Genomic DNA, 25,266 nt, shown 5'->3' on the forward strand with positions numbered 1-25,266 from the left:
CAATTTAACTGGAAGAAATTGAAATGGCATGACCAGAATGTTTGAACTAAACCTTTCAAGATTGTAACACATCTTGTAATTAATTATTTAACCATAAATTCAAAAGAACTCCTGTTAGCATGTCACATTAGCAAAAACTTCTAATGAATTGACCTAAATCATCTTGAACCAAAACAATCCCAGTAAGCAATTTCTGTATTTAATATTTTAATTGTTGAAAATTTCTACCTCCTCATTTTTCTGGGGTTATAAGGGAGATGATAAATCAGAGTTTCCATGGCAGCAGAAGCTTTGTTTTGTTCTGAAGGACAGCATTTCGAGAGAGTGTCTTTCTCTGCTCTTCCATGTATTTTATATGGTGCCCTAGATGGGTGAATGTTTATGTTCCTTCAAAGTGATAATTAATTTCTGTGAATTAGCATTAGATCATTCAAGCCAATGAATTAACATTGTGCATTTAAGTGAGTTTACTACATATGAAATAAATGTTTACTTTAAACAGTTTGGAATACATTATTGTAGGATAGTGTTGTCACACTATTTCAACTTGTGCACGATTGCTTTATCTACTGATATGAACATCATCTTATGAAAGCAGAGAGAGCTGTGCACTTAACTTACAAATGTCAATCTTCAAATGCCATTTTATTAACACTATTTTTCAAGGCAACTACTCCAAACGCTATTTTGAAAGTATTAATCAATTTGAATCTCCTAGATGCAAGGCAAATATCTTTTTGGTGTAACGCAGTTATGTAACCTGTATTTACTTCTCTCTTCCTTCTTGTTTTCCCTGTTTATTTATTGTAGGTAATATCAGAGGCAAGTGCAGGGGAAAATCAGCATATCATCCGCATGCCATTTGAAGATGTGGATGATTTTTTCATACCACCTACAAATCTTATTATTAATCACATTAGGTAAGGAATGGCCCGAGTGACTCGTCGTCGTCATGCTTTGTGCTTCTAGGGAACCTTCTGTCTAATCAGCTTAAAGTACTATACAATCATTAATGAATGTGTGCTGTGGTTAAGTATTATTTTCCCCATTTTCCTGATGTGGAAACTGATGTAAGAACAGGATAAGCAAATTGCCCCAAATTATTCAGCAAGTCTGTGTAGAGCCAGGAATAGAAACCTGAGGTTCAGTCTCATGCTTTAACCACAAAGCCATACTATAAGACATCTAAGATTCAAAGTGTACCGCTGAGGGTATGACTACACTGCAAATTAAGGTGTGCTTGTACTATTTGTAACAGTAGCTAGCAAACACATGACAGCACAGGCTTCAGCATGGGCTAGCCATCCCAGTACAAGCCCCGAAGGACTCGGTACACATCTCCTAAGATTTATTGAGCTGAGTGGTGAAAAAATTTATTCTCATCTGAAGTTTGGCTGTTGAATACATAACTGACCATTTGCATGCTGATATATGTGATGTGTGTGCAGTAGCAACGACTGCACGAATGGTGCATGCATTTAAAAAAAAACGAGTACCGTGTATTGTGATTACCATAATTTCAAAGGGAATTACAATTTAGCTAACAAGCTTAACTCAAAATAATATGCATTATTTCCAAATGTGACAACTACATGTTAACTGTTGAAATCAATGGTAAGTACATAGTAACTGATTATATTCCTACCATGTTATAGCACAACTACTAATCATTTTATGTAGCCAATATAGCTCAGTTAAGTTAGTTGTGTGCCATCTTCGGTTTTTTAGACCCCAGTGCAACAAAGCACTTAAGCACATGCTTAACTTAAAGTTAGTTGCTGGATTGGGGCTCTACTGATGACTGCCACACTATTAGTGACACTGGTGTGACTATGTGCAGCCTTTGACCCAATGTAAATAGTTCTGCTCGCTGAAACAAACAGTAATTTGACACGTTCAACTGGCAGTTAATTCAGATAAATATCTAGAGGTTCTTCAAATAGTGTCCCTATGGGTGCTCCATGTCAGATGTGCATGTGCCCCACGCACCTTTGATCAGAGATTTTCACTAGCAGTGTCCATTTGGCCCATGCACGTGCTGCTTATACCTGCATGTCCCACACTGAGGCTATATCAGGCTGTGCAAATGAATGCCCTCAGTTTCTGCGTTGGCCTGAGACAACGCTTAGTGTGTCCGCATCGTTCTTGCCTCGGCGGCTTGCTGAGTTCTTTTTACTTAGTTTGTTAGAAAGTAGTAGTAGTTAGTTACTTGTTATTGAAGGACTGTGTTATTTCCTCTGGGGAAAGCCTCCCTGCATAGGGCATGCCCGTTTCACTGGGGTTTAAATGTTGCCTTGTGTGTAAAGAGGCTATCCCGGTCAGCAACGGACACTTTACGTGTGTTTGTTGCCCGTGAGAGTCACATGTCCCACTTAAGTGTAACATCTTGTTTAGCCCTCAAATCCAAGCCATGGAAGGACCAGGAAATCAAGCTGTGACTATTAATGATGGAGTGCTCCCTTTGCCTCACTTTGGAGACAGGGCGGGAGACCTCCCCATCAGTCGTGAACTTTAGACCTCTTCACATCCTTGGCATCCAAGGCCTTTCTTCCCATGGACATCATGACACTATCATACTGTGTTAGAATTATTCAAGCGAGCCCCCAGACTTCAGTCAGAAAAAGTCTTCAACTTCTAGGTAGGGTTGCCAAGTGTCTAATCGCACAAACCCAAACACCCTTGCCCTACCCCACCCCTTCCCCAAGGCCATGTCCCTTCTCCAAGGCCCTGCCCTCCTGCTCACTCCTGCCCACTCCCTCCATCACTCGCTCTCCCTCACCCACACTCACTTTCACCAGGCTGGGGTGGGGGGGTCGGGGGGTGCTCCAGGCTGAGTGTTTGGGTGTGGGAGGAGGCTCAGGGCTGGGGAAGAGGGTTGGAGTGTGGGAGGGGGTGTGGGCTCTGGGAGGGAGCTTGTGTGGCAGGGGGCTCCAGGCTGAACCTGGGACAGGGAGTTGGGGTGCAGAAGGGAGTGCAGGCTCAGGGAGGGAGTTTGGGTGCAGGAGGATGCTCAGGGCTGGGGCAGGAGGTTGGGGTGCAGAGTGCAGGCTCTGGGAGGGAGTTTGGGTGCAGGAGGGAGCTCAGGGCAGAGAGCTGTGGTGCAGGAGGGGGTGAGGAGTGCAGGCTCTGGCCTAATGGTGCTTGCCTCAGGTGGCTCTCGGAAGTGGCGGCGTGTCCGGCCATGGCTCCTAGGCTCAGGGGCAGCCAGGCAGCTCGGAGCACTGCTTCTGCCTCCTTGCACCACCCCCGCAGCTCCCATTGGCCACAGTTCCCCATTCCTGGCTGATGGAAGCAGCAGAGTGGGAGCAGTGCACCACGATCCCCTGGCCACACCTTTGCCTAGTGGCCGCAGGGACATGCTGGCCGCTTCTGGGAGCAGCGCGGAGCCAAGGCAAGTAGGGAGCCTGCCTTAGCCCTACCATGCCACCAGACTTTTAGTGGCCTAAAATCTCCCGGATTGGCTTCAGTAGCCTCTGGGAGATCGAGATTGATTCCAGGAGACTCTTGCCAAACTGGGAGGGTTGGCAATGCTGCAAAGTTCTAGGTCACACAGCAGCTTGCATTTTTGTGACTGAACGTGCAAAATTATGCCTTCGCTGTTTCTAGGGGTGGCTCAGATCAGCTTTCTTGCCAAACAGGTGTCAGTTCCTCAGCAGGTTAATTGCTACCTGGACTGCCTTCATTTTCTGCCTCTCCTCAGACAGGTCTGCCAAAGTCATGACAGTCAATGCTGCTTGCATGTTGTATATCGGTTGGCAGGGAGAAGTGAGTTCTCCTTCCCCCTGCACCAAAGCATTAAGGTTATGGAATTGGAGCACAAAACATCCCATATGAATTTCAGCAACCTATTTCCCAGGCAGACAAAATATCACAGTCAACACTCTTAGCAGATGTTTTTCCCCAAGACTACAAAGGGGAGTTGGATTCCCTAGTTATTGCTGGTGTAGTTCAGACTTGGAGATTTTCAGAAGTTGATCTCTTCATCACTGCTACAAACAAAAAATGAAAACTATTCTGTTCATTGCGGGGAGTCAGATCTCAATTCCTTGGAGGGGGAGGGAACTTCCTCCTCACTTGGATGAAGAAGCTGTTTTATGTGGTTCCCCCGATGCCTCTGATTCTCAAAGTAGTGAACAAAAGAGCTATCCTAATAGCCCCAACATGGCCAAGGTAGACATGGTTTCCCCTGGCTCTTTGTCCAGTGATAAATCTTCCAATCCCTCTTCAGCTCCTCTCCCAGGATGCCAATGGTCTGTTGCATTCCCAGCATTCTCCACCTCAAGGCATGGTTCCTCAATTATGTGTGGGGCTAGAGTCAGTCTGTTCTGCAGAGTTACAACAGATACTATTTAAAAAACAGGAACGATCCAGAGATACTTACCTTCAAAAATGGAGACCATTTAGTCACTGTGGTGAATTCTACCCCCAAATTTGCTACCCCCAAATTTGCCTTATGTCCAGTTGTTCTGGAATATGTGCTGCAGCTAAAGGAAACAGAACTATTACTTATTTTTCTCAAGGTTCATTTGGATGCCTTAGGAGCTTTTCATACCAGTATTGAAGGGTTCTCGCCATTTGCTTGATGAGGTCACAATCTACATACATCTATGGCTCTACTTAAAAATGTCCAGTATGTGAGAGCTGCTACAAGGTCTTCAGTACTTATGCCTTTGTCAGTACCTTTAGCTCCAATGCAACAGCTGGCAATGCACTTTTTTCCTCTGTGCTGGACTTGAGTACGAAGTTCCCTCCTTGTTATAGGAATACTGCTTCATTACCCACCTTCCTTCCCCATGCTTTGGAGTTTCCTTCTGAGGCTCAGTGGTGAAAAAGGAACTGAGGGGCAGTTTGCTCATGCAACCTGATATAGCCTCAGTGCAAGGCGTGAAGCTATCAGCAGCATGTGTGAGGATATCCTCACGTGTGGGCTGAAGGGACATTGCTAATGAAAATTTCCAATTAAAGGCACATGGGGTGCACATGCACCAGAAGTGGAGCCCTGATGGGGAGCACATCTTTGAAGAGCTGCAGTTAGCGCACAGGGTTAACATCTCTTTTGGAGGCAGGGTTAGTTCCCAGGCTGCTTTCCAGACTCAATGGCTTTCCATTAAAAGAATACCAAGAGCAAGTTTTTTCATTGAGATTTCAGAGTACAGATTTCACCCAGGCATAGCACCTCTTCAGCAGCTCTGTGCACATAATGTCCATTCTGACCCACTTTTTCAAATTAAAGTTTATGATAAAAGCCTGGTTTTTCTCTTATTCAAGCACTTGGGCAGTATTAAGGGAGTCTTGAAAGAAACACTGTAAAGGAAGGCTTTTTGAGTAGTCCAAGCTTGCTCATTCAGGAGAAACCCTGTCATCTCCCATTTCCTCCACACCTGGTGCCATGTTAATCTTTCCTGAAGCTGTTTTAAGTGACGTTTCTAAAGGATCTGAGCGTAATGGGAAAATTTAAGGCTAAGCTCAGTGATTTTCAAGGGATTGTACAGTACATTGGCTAATTCTTCAGCAGTGAAATCACTGCTGAGTGTCTCACTGACATACTGCTTAAGCGTAAAGAAATAAACCCACTGATTGAAGCAAAATATATATTTTAACTGTGTGAAAACAAGTCTTCTGTCACATTTCATAATCTTTCAAAGACCAGCCAAACATCTCACTTAATTTCCTTCTTTCTGTATTGAATGGATGAAAAAATATTCCATGTAAAATTAATTTTCACTCACGCAAGTGAATACCGGCATCCTATGGAACACAAGAGGTGCCGTTTTTACTGGCTTCCTTTCAAATTAAGTAGAAACATTGCCTGGCTATTGCTGATCTTTTTCTCTGGTCAGCAAAGGTCAAATGCACTGTAGCTTGTTGCTTGTATGGGACATTTTATTTGGTATTCATTTTATTTTTGGTTCTCTCAAAACTGAAGACAAAGACCTCCAATTTCCACTGCAGTGGTGCTGCTTTGAGGGGATCTGCCGATCCGTCTTAAGCCACCCACCCATCCTCCCAGCAGATGGTGTGAGGGCATGGTCCAGACTCTGTGCACCGCAGCAGCCCCAGCTGCCATAATGGTCCCCTGGGGCCATAGCAGCACCTGTAAATTAGAGCTCCTCTGAGATGGCTCTAACTTATGCTAAGGGACTGGCCCAGAATTAAAGGGCACAAATATGCCTTGAAGTTTTCTTTGCATCCTCTCCCCTCATTAGGATTAGGTCCAAAATACGTTTTAGGCCTGGTCTACACGGGGTGTGTGTGTGTGTGTGTGTGTCGATGTAAGATACGCAACTTCGACATACCTTATTTCGATTTACCTCCCATCCTCATGGCGCGGGATCAACGGCCGCAGCTCCCCCGTCAACTACACTACCGCTGCTCGCTGTGGTGGAGTTCTGGAGTTGACGGGGAGCACGTTTGAGGATCGATATATCGCGTCTAAATCGATCGCTACCGGCCAATCCGGTGGGTAGTCTGGATGTACCCTTAGTTAAGGAGTTGTGATTTGGAGCTATAAAACATCTGAAATACACATTGAATTTGAATTTGCAACTCAAGCATAACACATAAAGTGCCCAATCCTGCACACTGTTCCCATGGTCAATTACTGGTGTTGATGTTTATGACTGTTTATGAAAGCCAGGAATTCTTGCATGTGTAATGGCTTGTGGGGCCATGTCCCTAGATTGTAATAACATGTTAACCAAAAATGTAGGGTGGTTTTTTTGAGCACATAGCAGAAGAATTAAAATGTTAGCAGTTGCATAGAGAATAGTGAACATTATTACGCACAATAGAAAACAACTGGAGTCTGTGAGTTCTGCTGATTTCAGTGTTTTCTCAGGTTGTCACAGTTCCAGAGATGACGCCAGTGTCATGTTTTATATTTCAGGTTCGGTTTCATCTTTAACAAATTGAAATCTGCAGTTCACAAAATTGACCTGGAAACTGTGACCCACATCAAGACGATCAGCTTCAAAAACTATAGCTGCAAACCACAGAGCATGGCCTATACCCATTTGGGCGGCTACTTCTTTGTCCAATGTAAAAATAATACATCAATATTAGCATCTCCCCAGCTCATTATTGACAGCGTTACAGATTCTGTGATTGGCCCTAACAGTGACATATCGGGTACACCCTATATTTCCCCTGATGGACGCTATTTGGTCAGTGCAGCTGAAGACAGTGGCAGGCTTAAAGTCCAGGCAATAACCATCCAAGGGGAAATCAAGTTGATTTATGACTTACAAACAAATGTACATGTATCTGATCTGACATTTCAACCCTCTTTCACTGAAGGCAATCAGTACTATATATATGCTACGTCACATTTGCAAACAGATGTGCTTTTTGTAGAGCTGTCGACAGGGAAAATGAATGTACTGAAGAATTTAAAGGACCCTATCGTGTCCAAAGACTGGCCCTGGAGCAGCTACAACCGAATTATGAAAGACAGTGGATTATTTGGACAGTATCTTATTACACCAGCTAAGAATTCACTGTTTGTTATTAATGGGAGACAAAACACATTACACTGTGAGGTTTCAGGTATCAGGAGGGGTAACACGGTGGTCTGGGTTGGAGAAGTATGAAAGGGCACAAAAGTAAGAGCCTGCAGCAGACAAGTACTGATTGGACCTTATACTGCAACAAATAGGCAGTAGCATTGTATATTTTTACACTGGGGAAAAAACCTGTATAAGCTTCATGGTGCAACACTGGTCTACTTGCAAGTTTTATAGTATAAGGTATGCTCTGCTAATAGAAACTGGGTTGTGTTGGGATATTTTTTGGAAGTATGATTTACGGCTTGGCTTATGAAAAGAATGTATACCTGGAAAGAGAATAATTTCTCCACCGAGGTATTGAATAAGCTGCATAACTTGATGATTCTGTAGAACAAAACAGCTGCTGAGTTTCAGTACTGATGAGTCTCTAAGTTATGTTGAAGTCATCAGTTTTCTTTCAGTCAGTTTAACTTCAAATCACCTGTACGTCTGACTGTGGGGCCCTGATTATACTGCCCTTAACATTGCCTGGACATGTAAGCAGTAAAAACACATTTAAAACTGCCCTTTGTATAAAAAAAAAAATCACGGAGAGCAGTTTTCAAAATGCAGACATCTAGGTGAGAAATTTAATGGAAAATGATCATGTTCCTTTGAGGGAGGTGTTAGAAGAATTCTTTGATGTAATTTCAGAACCAAACATGACAGAAGTATCTACGGTCAGCTATCTTTTTTTTTTTCTTTTCTCTCTTTTGCTATTGGAATACCGAGAGGAATGCAGTAGTATCACCTCTTCCAGGGGGTATAAAGAACATCAGCTGATTGTATTTGAGAATCTTCTTAGTGGAAAAATTGGGGATGGGAAGGTGACTTTGAAAGCCAGAAAACACTGGTAGTCAGATATGCAGAATCTATCCTATCAGGAGATAAAGCACTCTTCCTTCAGTACCATGTGACTCAAGTCAGATAGGACATAGTGTGAAAAATCATTTCCTGCCTGCCAGATAGCATACTAGCCGGGGTTGTTCCCAATGTAGGCAAAAACATTTCTAGAAATTATTCATTTCCCTCATTAGCAATTTACCAATACTGAAGTGACTTAGTTCTTCATAAAACAATGGCTACATATCCAACTCCATCTCCAGTAGTTTCAGTAACATATTTTTAAAAAAGCATTAACCCATTAGAATTGTAGTCTTAATTTATATGTCTCTCATCAAAGATTCTGGAAAATATTATTTTTGTATTGCCTTTTCCCTCCCATTTATATTATACTTCTTTATCTTCAATTACCATTTAGTTATGAACAATGAGATTAATATAAAAACCAAATAAATTACCACAGAATGCAACAGCTGGCAGTGAGAAAGTTAAATAAATGGAGATATCCTATCTCCTAGAACTGGAATGGACCTTGAAAGGTCATTGAGTCCAGCCCCCTGCCTTCACTAGCAGGCCCAAGTACTGATTTTTGCCCCAGATCCCTAAGTGGCCCCCTCAAGGATTGAATTCACAACCCTGGGTTTAGCAGGCCAATGCTCAAACCGCTGAGCTATCCCTCCACCTAAGTTGATTTCCCATAAAAATGAACATCCATTTGCACTTTTATAGACATATAAAAAGCTTTTGTCCAGTTCCATTTAGTAGCTTTCAGTGTTCACCATCATGAAATAATCAGGACAAGTGTAGTTATGGGTAACTTTTCAAAGTGGTGCAAGCCAGGCAAGTACTATTGAAAAAAGTAAGAAATGAGCAGCTAAATCTCACACACTGCTTTGAAAATGTAATCTTGATATTCGTGTAAACTTCCTTTTCTAGGGACAGCATCTGTTACATCATAGCAGTTGGCCTTTTGAATTACATGAAAGTATAACTATGCTCTAGCATGGCCTTGACTGCCCAAAGTTTATACAAAAGCAGTTGTTGAATATATACGGTGATACTTAAAGGTGCAGTAACTATTTTCTAACATAGACGTTTGTCACTCTCATAAAAAAAGGATTTTAAATAGGAAGGACACTGAGTAACATTGATAACATTGCTTTAAGCATTAGCTTTTACTGAAAGAGTTGCATTTTAGGCTGGCTGTAGACATCAAGTAAGTTATAACCATCTTAGTTCTCTAATGATTAGTATAAATCTGTTTGGACAGACAAAAAAAAGGCAATGAATCCTATGAATTCATTAGATATGAAATCCTTTAAATTGCCCTTTTACATCGAGAGGATGAAGCCTACATATTTTCTCTTATGAGCCATAAAGGTTAGAAGACATTAGCCCATCATTAAAACATGGACATCCCTTCATTTAGAAATGCATGGTGCTCATGGTTCTCTACTCATCTAGTGAGGAAACATACAAGTGTAAGGAAAGGAGGAGATCAACTTTGTAAGTACTTTTAAATATGCACAACTCCTTTCTAGAAGCTGTATTCATACATTGCACTCATCCTAAACGTCTTTTAGTAGGCCAGACCACTGCGCTAGTGTGATCTTTTATGACTTTGTGTATATTTTATTATGCCTATTGTAAGTTTCCTTGTAGAGAAGTTCATTGTGTCATAGATCAAGCAAATATTACTTTTTTAAGAATATTTTAAAAAAATTGTAAATATCTGTTCAGGTAAATATTCTTACAACTGGTGTATATAGGCTGTGAAGGATGTGTAATAGCCCTCACGTCTTTCTGTTTGTCTCAAAATATTGAACTAGAGGTCACTCAGACTCCCCCTTTTACCTTCCAAAGATGCTCCCATTTTTCCTTCTGCAGCCCAAGTTCTGGTGACGTGTTTTCTAAATTATCCTAATGGTTATATCATACTTACTTAGACAATGAAGTACAATTTAGATTGTCCACGCTGCTTGTGAACAGTTCCAATCATGGTCAATCTAACATTAAAGTGCTGCACATTTGTTATTCTGAGGTTTTTTTCTTATGCCACAAAGATCACCCTTTTCTCTGTACCAGAAAGGTTTAACTTGTGTTTGCCTTTGATTGCAAGCATATTAAATCTTCTTGATTGCAGTTTCTTTTTCATTTCTTTGGTACGTAAGTAGCAATTGCTTCACCACTTCACATTTTTTCCTGGCTAATGAATTGCTAATCATAATGATTAACTGAAATGAATTTAAATTGGATTAGCAAATAATTAGTTACTTTAATATGCTCATGTATCACTGAGGCGTTCTATTTGATGGACACTAGGATCACAGACGATAGTCACTGATAGTCACTAAGCAGCTAGTCCCTGATCATTCACTGCTTAGATTAAATGGTAATACAAAAAAAAACCAAAACCATTGCTGTTCTAATCAGTAATTTGTCCCCTTTCTTTTTCATTTTCTAAATATGGAAGGCCTCTTATTTAGCAGTGCTAGCTATTCAGTCCAAGACTTGGGCATATAGCTGGTTTTGAAACAGTACAAGCTAAAAAAAGAGCAGGAGTACTAAGATTTAGAACCAGAAACTGTGAATTGTCTGTTATTGCTGAGATTTTTTTAACCTCTGCACTTCATAAATCAACTAAATATCCACGAACATTCCTCAAACCTAGGCTGGGTGCGCACTTGCAATTTGTTACGGGTACAATGAAAATGTTGCAGCAGGAGGCTTTCATGTCTGTTCACTAAACTGAGTCAGAAATTTCCTTTTAATGGAAGTGGGGGTGTTGGAAAATCTTGGGTCACTGAGCAGTAAATCTACACTGGAACTCTTCACCTTCTTTATATCATTATAATTATTTCTTACAGTACTCAAAAGTCTGCTGGGTGCCTCACAATACAGGTAAAAAGACCATGATGTGTGTTCCCTAATGAGCTCACATGCTAATATCAGACATGATCTTTAAGGGGTTAACAAGATAAAAGGGAGGAGGTTGGGAAGATGTACATGGTGACATCTATATGGTTACTCAACGCAGGGGCAGCTTGATGGAGTAAAGAAATGTTCTATCTTTCCCCTGGTGCCCCTATGTCACTATCGCCTGATGCTGCTGCTAGAACTACTTATTTTGGGATGCACACACATACACCACTACCTCTGTGTCATACTTGTCTGAGTCAGCCACAATTATCATGCCATCCAGCAGCTTCATTGCCTAGCCCAGTTCCCTTGGTACAGGTACATTTTTTGCTGCTCTTGTTAGCATTCTGAACCATGACCAAACAAAAACAAAACCAGTAAAAAATCTCTGCAGCTGGGGAAAGAAGAACCTTGCATTTCTTTAAGGAATTATATGGTGATCAGCTATTACAGTAGCAAGCATGATATAAATGCCTAAAAAGAAAAATGTTGGCTTAAATAGTCCCAGTAAACAATGCTGCAGCTAAACATTATTTCCTGAGCGATGAACGGTAACAAAACCACAGGGAAAGGAAAGGCCAGTGGAGACTTTGACTGTTTGCAACAACATTTTTTAACATCAACATTTTGTTTAAAAAAATAGAGATCAGGGATTAGTGAAGACGAGGCTTAAACCTGGCCTCTGGTGAATTTTGTACACGTTGACATTTTGTAGGAAACAGGCAAAATCCAAAATAAAGAGGGGGACTTATCTGAAGCCTTGCCTGTGCCTAAGAACTCAAGATGGTGTTACATTTTTGGGGACTGTGCTAGAAAACTGTTGCTAATTGAAGTGAATGGCCATAGCCTTGCAGATGAATGATCCCTCTTAAAATGTGCAGTTCTTTTTACTATGTTACAGCCAACATCTACTCACTAGCACCCGTGAATAAAAAGAAATCAGTGCAAAACAGTTAGTCTGATACATTTTTTGATAGAGGTCTGAAATATTAAAACCCCACCTTCACCTGCTCAAAGTAGGTGGACCTTACACGTCAATGCAGATGCAAGTTAACCATACCGGTGTATCTCTGCCAGATATCAAAGGCTACACTGCTGCCCTACCCAAGTATCAGTTGCACCCTGTTCACAGAAATGCATTGCCCAGAAAGGGCAAACCCCAGTCAAGCCAGCTGGAAATTTTTCAGAATTTTCTCCAAACATCAGTGTTAATGACTCCTGTGATTTCTGTACAAGACCCCAGACGTTTGGTCCTTTAACTAGAGCCCAGGCTAACTGAAACCAGTGATGAGATGAGAAGCTCAGCTTTCATTTAAAGCAAAAAGTAAGTTTCTAGACCTCATAGCTTCAAAGAAGATCTTGAAAACTTGACCTGAGTACACCATAAAGGCAAATAACAAATTTCTAAAAATGGCTTTTTTAAACTTATTTTTAAATCTTTAAGATCATCTCAGAATTTGACACTGAGTAGGGACTGACACATGATTTTTGAGTGTTTGGGGTTGACAATAATGGAAAACAGGAAAAAAATATATTTGCAAAAAAAAAAAGTTTGCAAATTTATTTTCCATTTTCAAACCAGCTCAAAAATGCTATTAAAATAATTCTGTCACACAGACTGTCACTGCCTTGAAGCTAGCTTAATTATTAACTTCAGCATATAAGTATGTGCATTACATAGTAAAGTCTTTGACACTTGTCTGAAACCATCAGATAAAACCCGTAAACACAAAAGAGGCCGGAAAACCAGATGACTATAGCAAGTAAGAAGAGCACTCAGTCAAACAAGGAACTCAAAGGTTAGAGCACTGGCATTTTCAGAAGTGCAAGTCAAATGAATGCTTCTGGATTACTACAGGCTTCCATCCCTGTTGTCTGAACTTCATGTCTATTTATGCCCATATCACTGTCTGAACCCCTAATGGCTACCCAGCTATATACTACAGCTGTGCAGTTTCTAGCTACGCTGAAACTTAAAACAAAAGGAGCTGGGGGGGGGGCAGACTGTAAGTCAAATTCTCCCATTTGTGCAGGCAAATGAAAAGTAACCGATCATTTGTAATGAATGCACTATGGTACCTTTGAAAGGTGCCTAAAGAGTAGAACTGAGACCATGCAGGTAACATACTGCAAATATTGGTTTTATTCAGAAGGACAAAAGATAACTGGCAGATAGCTTAAATAAATGGGATAAAGTGTCTGCATATGTACAGATAATATTCTTTATGGTCTCGCCATCTTTATGACAAGTGGGCATAGCATTTTATACTCTCTTATGCCCTTCACCTCATGCCTTTTATTAGGAAGCTCCAACCAGTCAATCGGGATTCTCCTATGGGTTTATTTTAAATTTACTTCTCTAGCATCTACCACTTTCAGACCAAGTAAAGATGGACTCAACCACTAGCTCCTTGTTCAGATTGGAATTCAGAGCTTGAATTTATACATAGATCTGAACACTGTGAAGTCTGGAAAAGTTCAGCTTGAGCTTTCACACATCTGTTTAGAAGTGGGGCACTGATTCAGGCCTAGAGCTTATGTGACATAGCGTCAAAGACAGTTTCTTCACATTACAGTGTTCAACAACTTTCTTCGTTTCAAACATGCATGTCCCCGAGATAACTGATTACCTTTTGCCTATCACCATTTGAATTCTAATGACGCAACTTTTTGGTCAGTTCACCATATGGTGGGTAAGTCTCAACTTTATCTTTCATGGTGTTACAAGATTTATAAGTTTAAGACCAGAGGGTACCATTAGATAATGTGCACAGCCATTACATTTCATCCTGTTACTCTGCTACTGAGCCCAATAACTTGGGTTTGGCTAAAGCATATCAGCTAGAAAGGAATATGGTCTTGATTTGAAGATGCAAAGAGATGGAAAATCCACCAAGTCCCTTGGTAGTTTATTCCAATAGGTCATCACTCTCACAGTTAAAAAAAAAAAATCTGCAAGTAATTTGAATGTGTCTGGATCAGCCTAACCTTTGGTTGTTGTTCTGCCCTTCCCCACTAGATTTAGTACCCAGTATTTTCTGCCCCATGAAGTACTTAGACACTGTAGTCACGTCACTGCTCACTATTTTTTTCTGACAAAGAAAACAGATTGACCTGTTTAAAAGGCATTTTCTCCAGCCCTTGAATCATTTTTGTGACTCTCTTCTGCACCGCCTCCCATTTATCCTTTTTGACGTGTGGACACCAGTGCTGTATGCAGCATTCGAATATCAGTCTCACCAATGCTAGATACAGAGGTAAATATCAAGCTCCTTGCTCCAACTCACTATGCCCCTATTTATGCATTTAAAAATCAGATTAGCCCTCTTTGCCACAGCATCACTTTGTCTACTCTGACCCCCTAAATCCTTTTCAGAGTCACTGCTTGCAAGATACAGTCTTCCATTCTGTGGGTATGCCTGCATTCCTTGTTCCTAGATGCATAACTTTATAGTTGGCTGTATTAAAACACATTTTGTTTTAATGAGACCATTTTACAGCACGAGCTGGCTCACTTGGTATGACACCTGTCTTCATCATTATTTACCACTCCACTAATCTTTATATTATCTGCAAATTTCAATCAGCAGTGATTTTATATTTACTTCCAGATCATTGATGAAAACATTGAATAGAATTGGACCTGCTCCCAATCCCAATGGTGCTACCTAGAAACAACTCCTTTAGATGACTCCCAACGACAACTGCTTTTAGAGATTTGTCAGTTAGCCAATACGTAATCCATTTAACATGTGCTTTATTGGTATTTTCAAGTGCTAATTTTTTTAATCAGAATGTCATGCCCTACTACATAACATGTCTTTAAAAAGGCAAAATATATCATAGCTACAGCATTATCTTTATCAAGCAAACTTGTAATCTGTTCAAAAAATGAACAGTAAGTTTGATAAGTATTTTCCATAAAACCATGTTGACTAGCATTAATTATATTCTTATCCTTTAATTCTTTATTAATTGAACCCTGTATTAGCTTTTCAGTTATTTTGCACACGATTGCTGGCAGGAGTCATCCCTCTTCCCCTTTTTCAATATTGGCACATCATCAGCCCTCTTCCTGCCTTCTTGAATTTTTCCAGTATTCTAAGGTTTATTAAAATTTAACACTAGGGGCCTAGAGAGCTCCTCCGGTAACTGTCAGGATTCTTGAGAGCAAGTTATCTGGGCTTGCTGATATAGAAATGTTTATCCCTCATAGATGTTGTTGAACATCCATCTAGATTATAATTGTACTGCAAAGGAATTAATCATCCTCGTGTGATATAAGCAGAGCATCCTGCTTCTTTCCAAATACGGAACAGAAATATTTAGTTAACTCTCCTGCTTTTTTTGCGTCATTATTAACAATGTTATTATTTCCATTGAGTTAAGGGCCTATACCAATAGCAGAATTGCTTTCTAATGCAGTTTAAAAACTCCTTTTTATTGTCCTTAGCCCTTCCAGTGGTGTATTTTTCCTTCATATCATTCGCTTCTCTTAACAATTTTCTACACTTCATAGCTTCTAATTTATACGGATCTCTATCTATGTCCTCTATGTTCCCATTTGTTAAATGTGTTTTTGTTAATATCTGATTGCTGCTGAACCAGGATGGGTTTTCAGCCATAGATGTCCCAAGAGTTTCCCATCTCCACAGAAGCAGAATTTTTAAAATAATAAATAAAGAAAATAGCAACTGAAAAAACGTATTCTTTCAAAATAATATAGGGCCAGACGCAAAGCCTATTGAAGTCAATGCAAAGATTATCCTTCACTTCACAGGGCTTTGGCTCGAGCCCATACATCAGAAAACATGCTCACATTTTTTAGAGGGCTGAGTATCTCACTGCAACACCTCAGTGTAACTTCACCCACTTTCTTCCCCACTTTCCTTAGGTGTTTGCTGCTAAGGAGCACTGTGGTTCTATCTTATTAAAGCACAAGGGATTGACCACTATAAAAGGTAGTCTGCTGGACTAGCAGGCCAGAAAAACTCCTGTGGAAGGGACAACTCAAAAAGAAATACCTGCAATACAACACCAAGTCTAGTGACGCTATTTAATTACACACAGTTTCTGTATAGAATGTGGGCTTCAATCCATCTTGTAAGTCAGTAAAACTGATTTACTCTAGCCTGAAAACACCTTCATTGTCCTCCAAAATCTAATAAAAAAACTGGGTGGGAGAAGTTTGTTTTAAAAATACAGGCCATTTACCCCTTTGAAAGAAAGATAATTACTTGTGTTACATGCACAGTGTCCCAAATAATTAATAAACAAAGATATATCTGAGGGTTATTATATTTTGGTAATTCAAAATTTGTTCTCATCTTCCATTTTACATCAGGCGTTCAGATTATTTGGAATTATGGCACTGATAAGCAAGGAAGCAAAGGCTTTGGGAGACGCAGTGCTAAACTATATTGCCTGCTGGCAGTCCTTTCCCTTCTCTCCAGTTGAAGAGCTACCCAAGCTATACAGAAAAGTTGAGAACAAAGAAAGACAAGAAGGTGGAGCAGCACTCAACCTCAGAAGGGAGGTGGGCAGGACCATAAGATGGGAGTAAAGGAACAGACTTACCAGTGAGTTGTTTCCCATGGGGTTTTAATTTTACTTTCATAGTTTGCAGATGTGTGCATCAGAGTCTATGGGGGACACATGGAAACATGTAATTAGAATACCTAATTGATAACAAATAAACTAATAAGACTCCCACTGAGGCAAGAAGTTTATCCACTCCCAGCAATCAGCTATCCCTTATTCACCATCATAAGCAAAAGATTAAATAGATAGGACTTACACAATAACCTGATGGTCAATAGACTCTGACTCCATATAATGTGAGGGAGCTCTGGGTTGGGATTTTTCAAAGCCAAGAGGGGGACTGAAATTAATGGGAATTGTGTGGCTAAATCTATTAGTTGGCTTTGAAAAAAATCTCAGCCAGAATTTCTCTGGTCGCCAAGGTTCAAATCAAAGAGGGCAGAAGGCAATAGGTTCATTCTGAACACCAATTAGCATTTTAATAGAACCGCATTTGACTGCTTGCCAAAGCAACGTCTTTGAAGCACTCGATCTTACTGCCATTTGCCCGGGTGGGTTCATTCTTCATCCTGGATTTCAAAGTGGCCATTAAGTTTGCCATTAAACACAAGTCTAGAAATAGCATCACAAAGCTCTTGGGAAATTCACACTGCTGCAGCCACGTCAGCAAACAGTTATGAAAATGGAAAGTAATGCCACGACTTCCTTGTGCCCATGACTTTAATTTGGAGCGTGTGAGATGAGCTCAAGGACAGGCTGCCATGTGTCCTTGTGAGGCAGCTGGAGATAAGGTACAGCACAGTTTGAGCAAAATAATGTTGTCTAAATTAAACCCACCACTATTGCTCATTGGGATAGTTCAAATGTTGAATTTTTTTCACTTTGCCTCAAAAAAGCATTTCCAGTTGCTCATTTTGTCCCATTATTGACTTTATAATCAATCTCTCTTTTAACTCCAGAAAAAAGGCTCTCTCTTCTAAATCAGTAATTGTGAATGCATTATACAGAAAAAACCCTATAAAGATCACAGGATCCACTGTACAACTCAGAAGACTTTGACTGTTTTTTTGCTTAGGCTAGTTTCCCTCCCTTAGCTCATTCAACTCACATTTTAACTTCTGTGATCTAGTTACTCCTGTAACACCCAGCACCTCTGGTCTATATGGTGAATACCCTGCCCACATCCACACATACAAAGACGAGCAACATTGCTAGTGTGGCTCAAGGCAGACTGTCATTTTAAACAGTGACGCACAATGTGAAATGGTCATTTTTCTTCTCCAAAAGCCACCTGCTTGTAATGACTATACATGTGACCTGTTCCCTTAGTTATTTATAAAATAAATATACATTATTTTTAATACATCAACTTCAGTAGAGAGCGATTTGTACCAACACAGTAACAGTTTGTGACATTTGAAATAAATTTGTGTTTGCTTTGATGTATTTTAGAGTAATGATGACACAATGTATTTGCATTAACACTTGGTCTATAAGAACATGAGCCACAAAATCTATCTATAAATTATTGTACTTGCAAAAGCTCTTTTGCTGAGGATTTTTTTTTCTACAATAAAACTTGTGAAAACTTACCTTGACATGCTCGTTTTTATCCCTGTGTAGTTTCAGGAATTCCCATCCTGGCATACAGATGATTACATTGGATGTATGTAAGGCCTCCCACTTGCTCTTTTTAAAGCAAACAAAAGAAAATAGTACTAGTGAAAAAGTGTCCAACAGCCTTAAAATCTGCTGTATTTAGTTTCAGAACTAACATACCATGGATAGCGGTAGTTTGAGCAGCCTTCAGCGATGATCAAGGGTGTTCGGTGGTACTCCATTCACTACAGCCATTCAGCAACACCAGTAAATGGGGGCCATTTAAGACAAACAAAAAACAAACGGACAGTTTTTGCTTAAGACTGAGATCTTCAATAGGAGTTGATGCTGAAGTTCCTTAGACCCCTCTTTTGAAAATTACTCCTGGGGGAATTCTGCACCACTGAGCAATGCAGGATTTTGCAGAAAATAATGTGCATGCAGAATTTCCTTTCCCCCACAGAAATGGGCTGCAGTGCTCCTAGCCACTACTAAGGGCTGATGGAGCGAGCCGAGTCCAGCTCGCACATAGGCGACGCTGCTGGGGGGAAGGGGAGGGAGCTAGAGTCCCCAGCATGCCCTGAGGGAAGGCGATGGCGGCGCACAGCCTTGGGACTGAGCATCAGGCTGTGTGTCCCTCTGGATCCCTAGGGTGTGGAACAAGGAAGGTGGTAGATGTCTGGACACAGGGGACCTACAGTGGAGCTCTCGGGGTGGGGGGATGAAGGTATTTTTAACGGTGGGGCCCCACAACTGAGACAATATGCCAGCTGTACACCTTCACGCTGGTACAACCTGCTTCCCTGCTGCCAACCTGACACACCCAGCTTACGCCACATGCCAGGAAGGAGGTTGGGCCATATCTCCTTTCTGCTCACAGCCACATCTCCTTTCTGCACCTTCATGCCTACCCCTACAGGAAGCAGGAAGGCAGCAGTTCCTGCACATTCCTGGGATCAGGAGATGCAATTTTCCCTGCCCTTTGTGTGTGATGTTTTGCTTTGGTGGGGCAGCACCTTGCACCATCCACTCATGCACGAACCAGTCACAATTTGGCCCTAGTATGAGCCAAAAGATATTGTATAAAGCTCTACCTCAAATATGTGACAGACCCATGTACTGGATTGTCACTTCATATACTGGAATATCTTATTTGTTTTTCAATTTATTAAATGTACCTGTCAACAAATAAGTTGAGCCAAACCCTGAATGTGCACATTAGCTAGAAGTCTAGAACAGTGTAAAGCACAATAGCAACTGTATCATGACGTTGTCACCTGCATTGACTCCTGACTGATCAACTGCAAAGAGCGGTCGTGGTGGTGTTTGCTGATGTAAACAGGTGCACTAGAAACTGGACAGACACCAGCAAACCCAGCTGTTTCATGGTGTGTCACTTCCAACCTGGGCCCAACTAAAACCACAGCGCTAAACAAGGCATGCCTGTGTGGTCCAGTGGAAAGGGCATATGGGACTCGGGAGAGCTAGACACTGCTCCTGGTTCGCTGATGACTGTGTCTGTGACCTCAGGCAAGGCATTGCCTTTCTCAGTGCATCTGTTGCTCCTCCCACCTTTTTTCTGGCTTGTCTATTTAGACTAAGTTCTTTGGATCAGGGACTCTCTCTCTCAGTATATGTTGGCACAGTGGGACCGTAATTTTGATTGGAGCTTCAAGACACCATTGTAATACAAATAGTATGAATAATAATAATAACCTATTGCCAATCCCCTGAGTCACTCTGTTCCTCTCATATGCTTGAGCATCGGTGTTGCGGGCCAAAATCAAAGGAACTAATATACCTCTATAATTCAAATGGTAGGAAAGAACTCAATTTGCCATTGAATGCCTTACTATTAGTAATACGGACAAACCAATATATATGTGAAAGGTTTATAGTGTGAGAGAGATCAGACTCGTTTTGTTATGCCCTTAAGCCTGGTTGTGTGAGTATGGGGGGGGGCAGCAACAAAGCTGCTGATAGATCATTAATTTAAATACAGAAGTCAGCTGTTCCTCCTTGAACTAGCAAAGTTCCCCACACACACTATTGTGTAAAAGATTTTAATCAATGTTTCTCTTTCTACTTCATTAAAAATAGAAGGAAGGTTACAGAAGCAATCCATAGCAATTTCTGTAAACCAGCATGCAGGAAGGAGAATTTCCCCCCAAGGATCTTGTGCTTTTATTTTTAGCATTTGTCTTGAACTTCTTTGTTGAAGACAAAATGTTCATTTAGAAGTTAACAGTGCAGAGTTTCACTTTTCACTCTCCCGCAACCTTCATTTCATTGCACCAGCAATCCCATTGCTGTCAACTCGGACTCAGAACTCAGTGTAGACTCAGTTTCTTCTTAACTACGATGTCTCCTATATGTGAAGAAGGGTCCTAAGTAAAGGGCAAAGGGTTTCTATGATGTGAAGAGAACCCAGATAATACAGGAACACCTCACTTAATGTCAACCCGGTTAACAGTGATTCGATGTTAAGTTGCTCATCAATTAGGGAACAGGCTCGTTTAAAGTTGTGCAATGTTCCGTTCTAATGTCCTTTGGCAGCTGCCTGTTTTGTCCATTGCTTGCAGGAAGAGTAGCCCGTTGGTGGGTGGTTAGGACCAGGATGGATCAGCAGCCCTGCCCCCCCCCCATCAGCTCCGGACTAAGTTCCCTGTGCAGCAGCTGTCACCCCGCCCACTACCATGTGGTGCTCCTGCCCTCTGCCTTTGAGCTGCTCCCAGAGATTCCTGCTTGCTGTGTGGGGGAGGGGAGGAAAAAGGGGCTAATGTCAGGGTGTCTCTCCCCTCTCCCCCGCTCCTCCACCCCACTTACCTATTTCCATAAAGCCGGGGGGGGGCACACGACGGAGGGAGGGAGCGTCTAGGCACTAGCTGCCAACTGAGATCTCAGCAAGTTGATTTAATCAGGAGTTCTCAAACTGGGGGGTCAGGCTCCCTCAGGGGGTTGCAAGGTTATGGTGTTGTGGGTGCAGGGGGTCGCGAGCTGTCACCCTCCATCACAAACCCCACTTTGCCTCCAGCATTTATAATGGTGTTAAATATATTTAAAAGTGTTTTTAATGTTGGGGGGGTCACACTCAGAGGCTTGCTGTGTGAAAGGGGTCAGTGCAAAAGTCTGAGAACCCCTAGATTTAATTAACAAGGCAGTGTACTTAAGCCTGGGGTTAGCTACATAGATGGGAAATGTGCCTTTTTTCTCTCACACGCAAGGGGGTGTGTGTGTGTGTGCGCGAGCGCGTGTGCCATCCCTCCTTTCCTGCTGCCTTGTACAGTGTTGTGAGAGTTAACTCTTGAGGGCTCAGTCAATTGCTAGCTCATTAAGGCATTCCTTGGGAAATATCCCACCCTCTGACTCCTCCACCTCAGCCAAGCTTCTCTATCCTCATCACTGTGTACCAGTATTACATTGTTTGTTTAAAAGTAAGTGTGTGTGTGTGTGTGTGTGTGCGCACGCGTGAGCGAGAGAGAAAAAAACAAATATAGTCTTTTGTCTGGTGATAAAAATGTCCCTGGAACCTAACCCCCACCCTCATTTACATTCTGGGGAAATTGGCTTCGCTTAACATCGTTTAGCTTAAAGTCTCATTTTTCAGGAACATAACGACAATGTTAAGTGAGGAGTTCCTGTATCTTAGTCCTCCAGCAGTCCCAGTGAAGTCAATGAGATGCAATAAATAAGGTGCTAGGCCGTGAGAGTAAAGGTGGCAGAACGGATGGGCAGCAGTCTGGTATTTGTTTGGGAATGTGAATTTAAATGTATAATACATAAATGACCAACTTTATAACCCTGAAGTTTATTTAGATTGGGATCTTCACAGCTCATTTATTATTCAGGGCCATAAATATTCATGCTGCTCTACAAACCAAAAAGCTATGAGGATGCGCCAGTGTCAATGTACTTGACTGCAATGGGAATTCTTGGTTGCCTTAAGGTTTGCAGGATCTGGTCTCTTACATTAAGCTGAGCTAACACAACTAGAGAGGGTAACAAAACAGCTCATTGGCTTGGAGGATCTGGCAGGCTGTGCCGTAGCGAAGGGAGTGTATTGACAGTCCTGGTAAATTTATGAGGTTTATAGGTATAGCAGGCCAATTTCTGAGCACATTTACTCCAGTGCTGTTCCCACTGCAAGCTAAGAGCAGAATTTGGCCCATCATATCTTCAGAGATCCTTTTGTAAGCTCATTTGAGAATCTAGATTGGACAAATACTACAGGCTTAGAGACAGTCTAGTGGAAAGGCCTAGGAATGACCGTAGGCATGCATAGTATCTGTCAAGTATCAGTGACACCTGTCAATTTATTTTAAGGGTATAAAGCCTAATACATGCAGGAGTGAAAGCCAAGGTATCCACTTCTAGTTTATTAGCACTGCAGAAGTCAGCAAGCCCTGTGCAATCTTATTGCATCTGATGGGATTGCGCAGGGTAGAAATCAGGGAAGACTCTGATCCTTAGTGATTGATGCAGATGCATCAGTCTGTCATAGTAAAGTTGGTCCACTTACTGCATGCCTTTCTGTTTGAGAACATGCATCTCAGTCAGAGCACAGGTCCTGATTGGAGCCTCAGGTTAAAAATTATGTCAGTCCTCAGATAGGTTCTAAGCTCACAGTGTTCTAAATGAATTTCTTACTGCAGGTAAACATTGGAGTTACCTTACTGGGGACGTCAGAAAGCTGAGAAGCAGAGTCTCAGAAGAGATCCTGGCCTTTCTACTCCACCACCCTTACCAGATTTCAAGGAGGCAAAAGCAAGCAGCTGCCCTTAAAGTAGAAGGGTGTATTTAAAAGTTTAAATTAACCAGGCCAAAATAACTGGCTGCTAAAACATCTCTGCCTTGCACCCCTGACTTTGGTATTTAAAGACACACTAGGTGACAAAAGCCACTACATCCAGTGACCCATTAATGCTCTTTCAACAAACAATAAGACATTGCAGAAGCACTGCTAGAAGAAAGATCTGGATTAAAAAAAAATGTCTCCATGATAATCTTTATAAACACAACTAAGAACTCAGCAGTGGAGCTAGAAGAAAACCACATATTCTCTCATTCCCATTTATTGGAGTTTCTGATAGAGAACAGTTACCTGCAACAATTAAAACCACTGACAATTTTTTAATAAATATCATTAATATTTGGAAAAAATTCTCCTGAATAATGGGAAGAATGTGAAGATCCATTCTAAAACTCCCTAAAAAGGATGCAAAGTAGTAAATTAACTATAAATGGAGGAAACAGCAACTAAAACTGAACTATTGATTGTGTCTATGACCACATAAAACAACTATGTACAATTGGAAGCTATTAAGCTGGTTCAGTTGATGTTCAGGTATAACATGTAGAAATAAATTTTAAAAACTGGATTCTCTACCGTGTGTAGGACTGAGCTATACTAATTGTAAGGCTAAAACAAAGTGCAGATTCATGTTCAGGTACAGCAGCCTCGAACTTTTTCAAGCCTTTTTAAAATTTGATTAAGCTCAAATCCCTGAGTTCAGACTTCACCAGGCTGAAGCATTTCACTTTTACAGTAGGTGACATCTGACAAGACTAAAAATTAGAGATGAGTAACATGTCTGATAAATGTATGCTGGGAAAAGGAAGCAGAATCACCATCCAAAAATCATGTGTCAGGCCCCAGAAAAGTCATGATAGTTTGAAAAAAAATTGTTGAGTTCTTCTTTGCCTCCTGGTTTCTGAGCTTTCCAAGCTATACTTGGGTTATATATTCCAGCTTTTCTCTGCAACCATGAGGATGATACACTTATTTTTAAAAAACAACCACACTGAAGATACTCTCCTAATCACATCCCTCTACCAGCTAGGGCTTCAAGACAACCACCAAATATCACAAGTTTCATGATAAAAGACCACGAGGTGGCAACACCAACCATTGGCAAATTTAAATAAAACTCACATTCACTTATCCAACTGTTTAACTTGTAGTGGCATTTCCATCAATGTCCTATTGTACAGTTCATTGGAAATATGGATATGCCTGAACTTCAGATGAACATGAAAAATAGGAGAAAAAAATTGTCCAAGTCCACAAAATTTGAGCTAAAAATAAATTATACTTAGTAGCTCATCACTACCACAAACAAGGAACATATCAGAGAAAAGAAAGTTCCTCCAATTCACATGGAAATGTTATCCTGATGTTTGCAATTTTGCTGTATCCTCATTTTGGAGTAGGAAACCTGGATGCACATGGAGGCTGGGTGAGCTGCCCAGGTCAGAGGAACTAGGAATTAGGACATAGACTGCTTGAATCCCACACCTCGGTTTTAGTCATAAAATCAGCCTTTCCCTCTTCTTTTAAAACAGAAATTTTATTAAAAGTTTTAAAGGTGAAAGTTGGGGGAAAGACGAGTCTAAAAATAGAACTGAAAAGAGGTGGAAGGATGAAAGAGAAAGACAGTACAGGGGCTGAAGCATCTGAGAGGATTAGTGTAGGGATTGGGATATAATTCATGCAAAAGAGAGGATAAGAAAAGGGTGTTGAGGCAAGGGAAGATGGGGCAGGAAAAAAAATAATGCCCTCTCATCTGCAACTTTAGTTGGTCCCTGTGAAGATCCGCAGAGGTGAGAAAGAGGAAGAACTACTTGTCCCCACTACCCCATTGCACAGTGGCACTTGGAGCATGCTTGATCCCTTGCGCTGAAGGGTTGCACATTGCTAACGTTCCCCGATGGTGTTGCAGGAACACCAGGCAGCATTGTGCCTCCATACCGTACAATGTTTCCCCGCACAACACTGCATCAACCACTATTCAAAATTCTTCCTTAAATGCAAAAACTCTGC

The 25,266-nt window shown here is 41.2% G+C and overlaps 1 protein-coding gene across 4 annotated transcripts in view; it reads left to right on the forward strand.

Annotated features, from left to right (window-relative positions):
* FSTL4 (follistatin like 4) overlaps positions 1–8,935 on the forward strand; it is a 471,928-nt gene extending 462,993 nt beyond the window's left edge. For all 4 annotated transcript variants that reach the window (XM_030573170.1, XM_030573171.1, XM_030573172.1 and 1 more), the window contains 2 exons: positions 811–920; positions 6,887–8,935. In XM_030573170.1, coding sequence (XP_030429030.1) covers positions 811–920; positions 6,887–7,589 — 813 coding nt within the window. In that variant the 3' untranslated portion in view covers positions 7,590–8,935. The remainder of the gene's footprint in view (positions 1–810; positions 921–6,886) is intronic.
* Positions 8,936–25,266: the final 16,331 nt, after the last annotated feature.

Source organism: Gopherus evgoodei, chromosome 8, assembly GCF_007399415.2.
Source record: "Gopherus evgoodei ecotype Sinaloan lineage chromosome 8, rGopEvg1_v1.p, whole genome shotgun sequence".
NCBI classification, from domain to species: domain Eukaryota; kingdom Metazoa; phylum Chordata; order Testudines; family Testudinidae; genus Gopherus; species Gopherus evgoodei.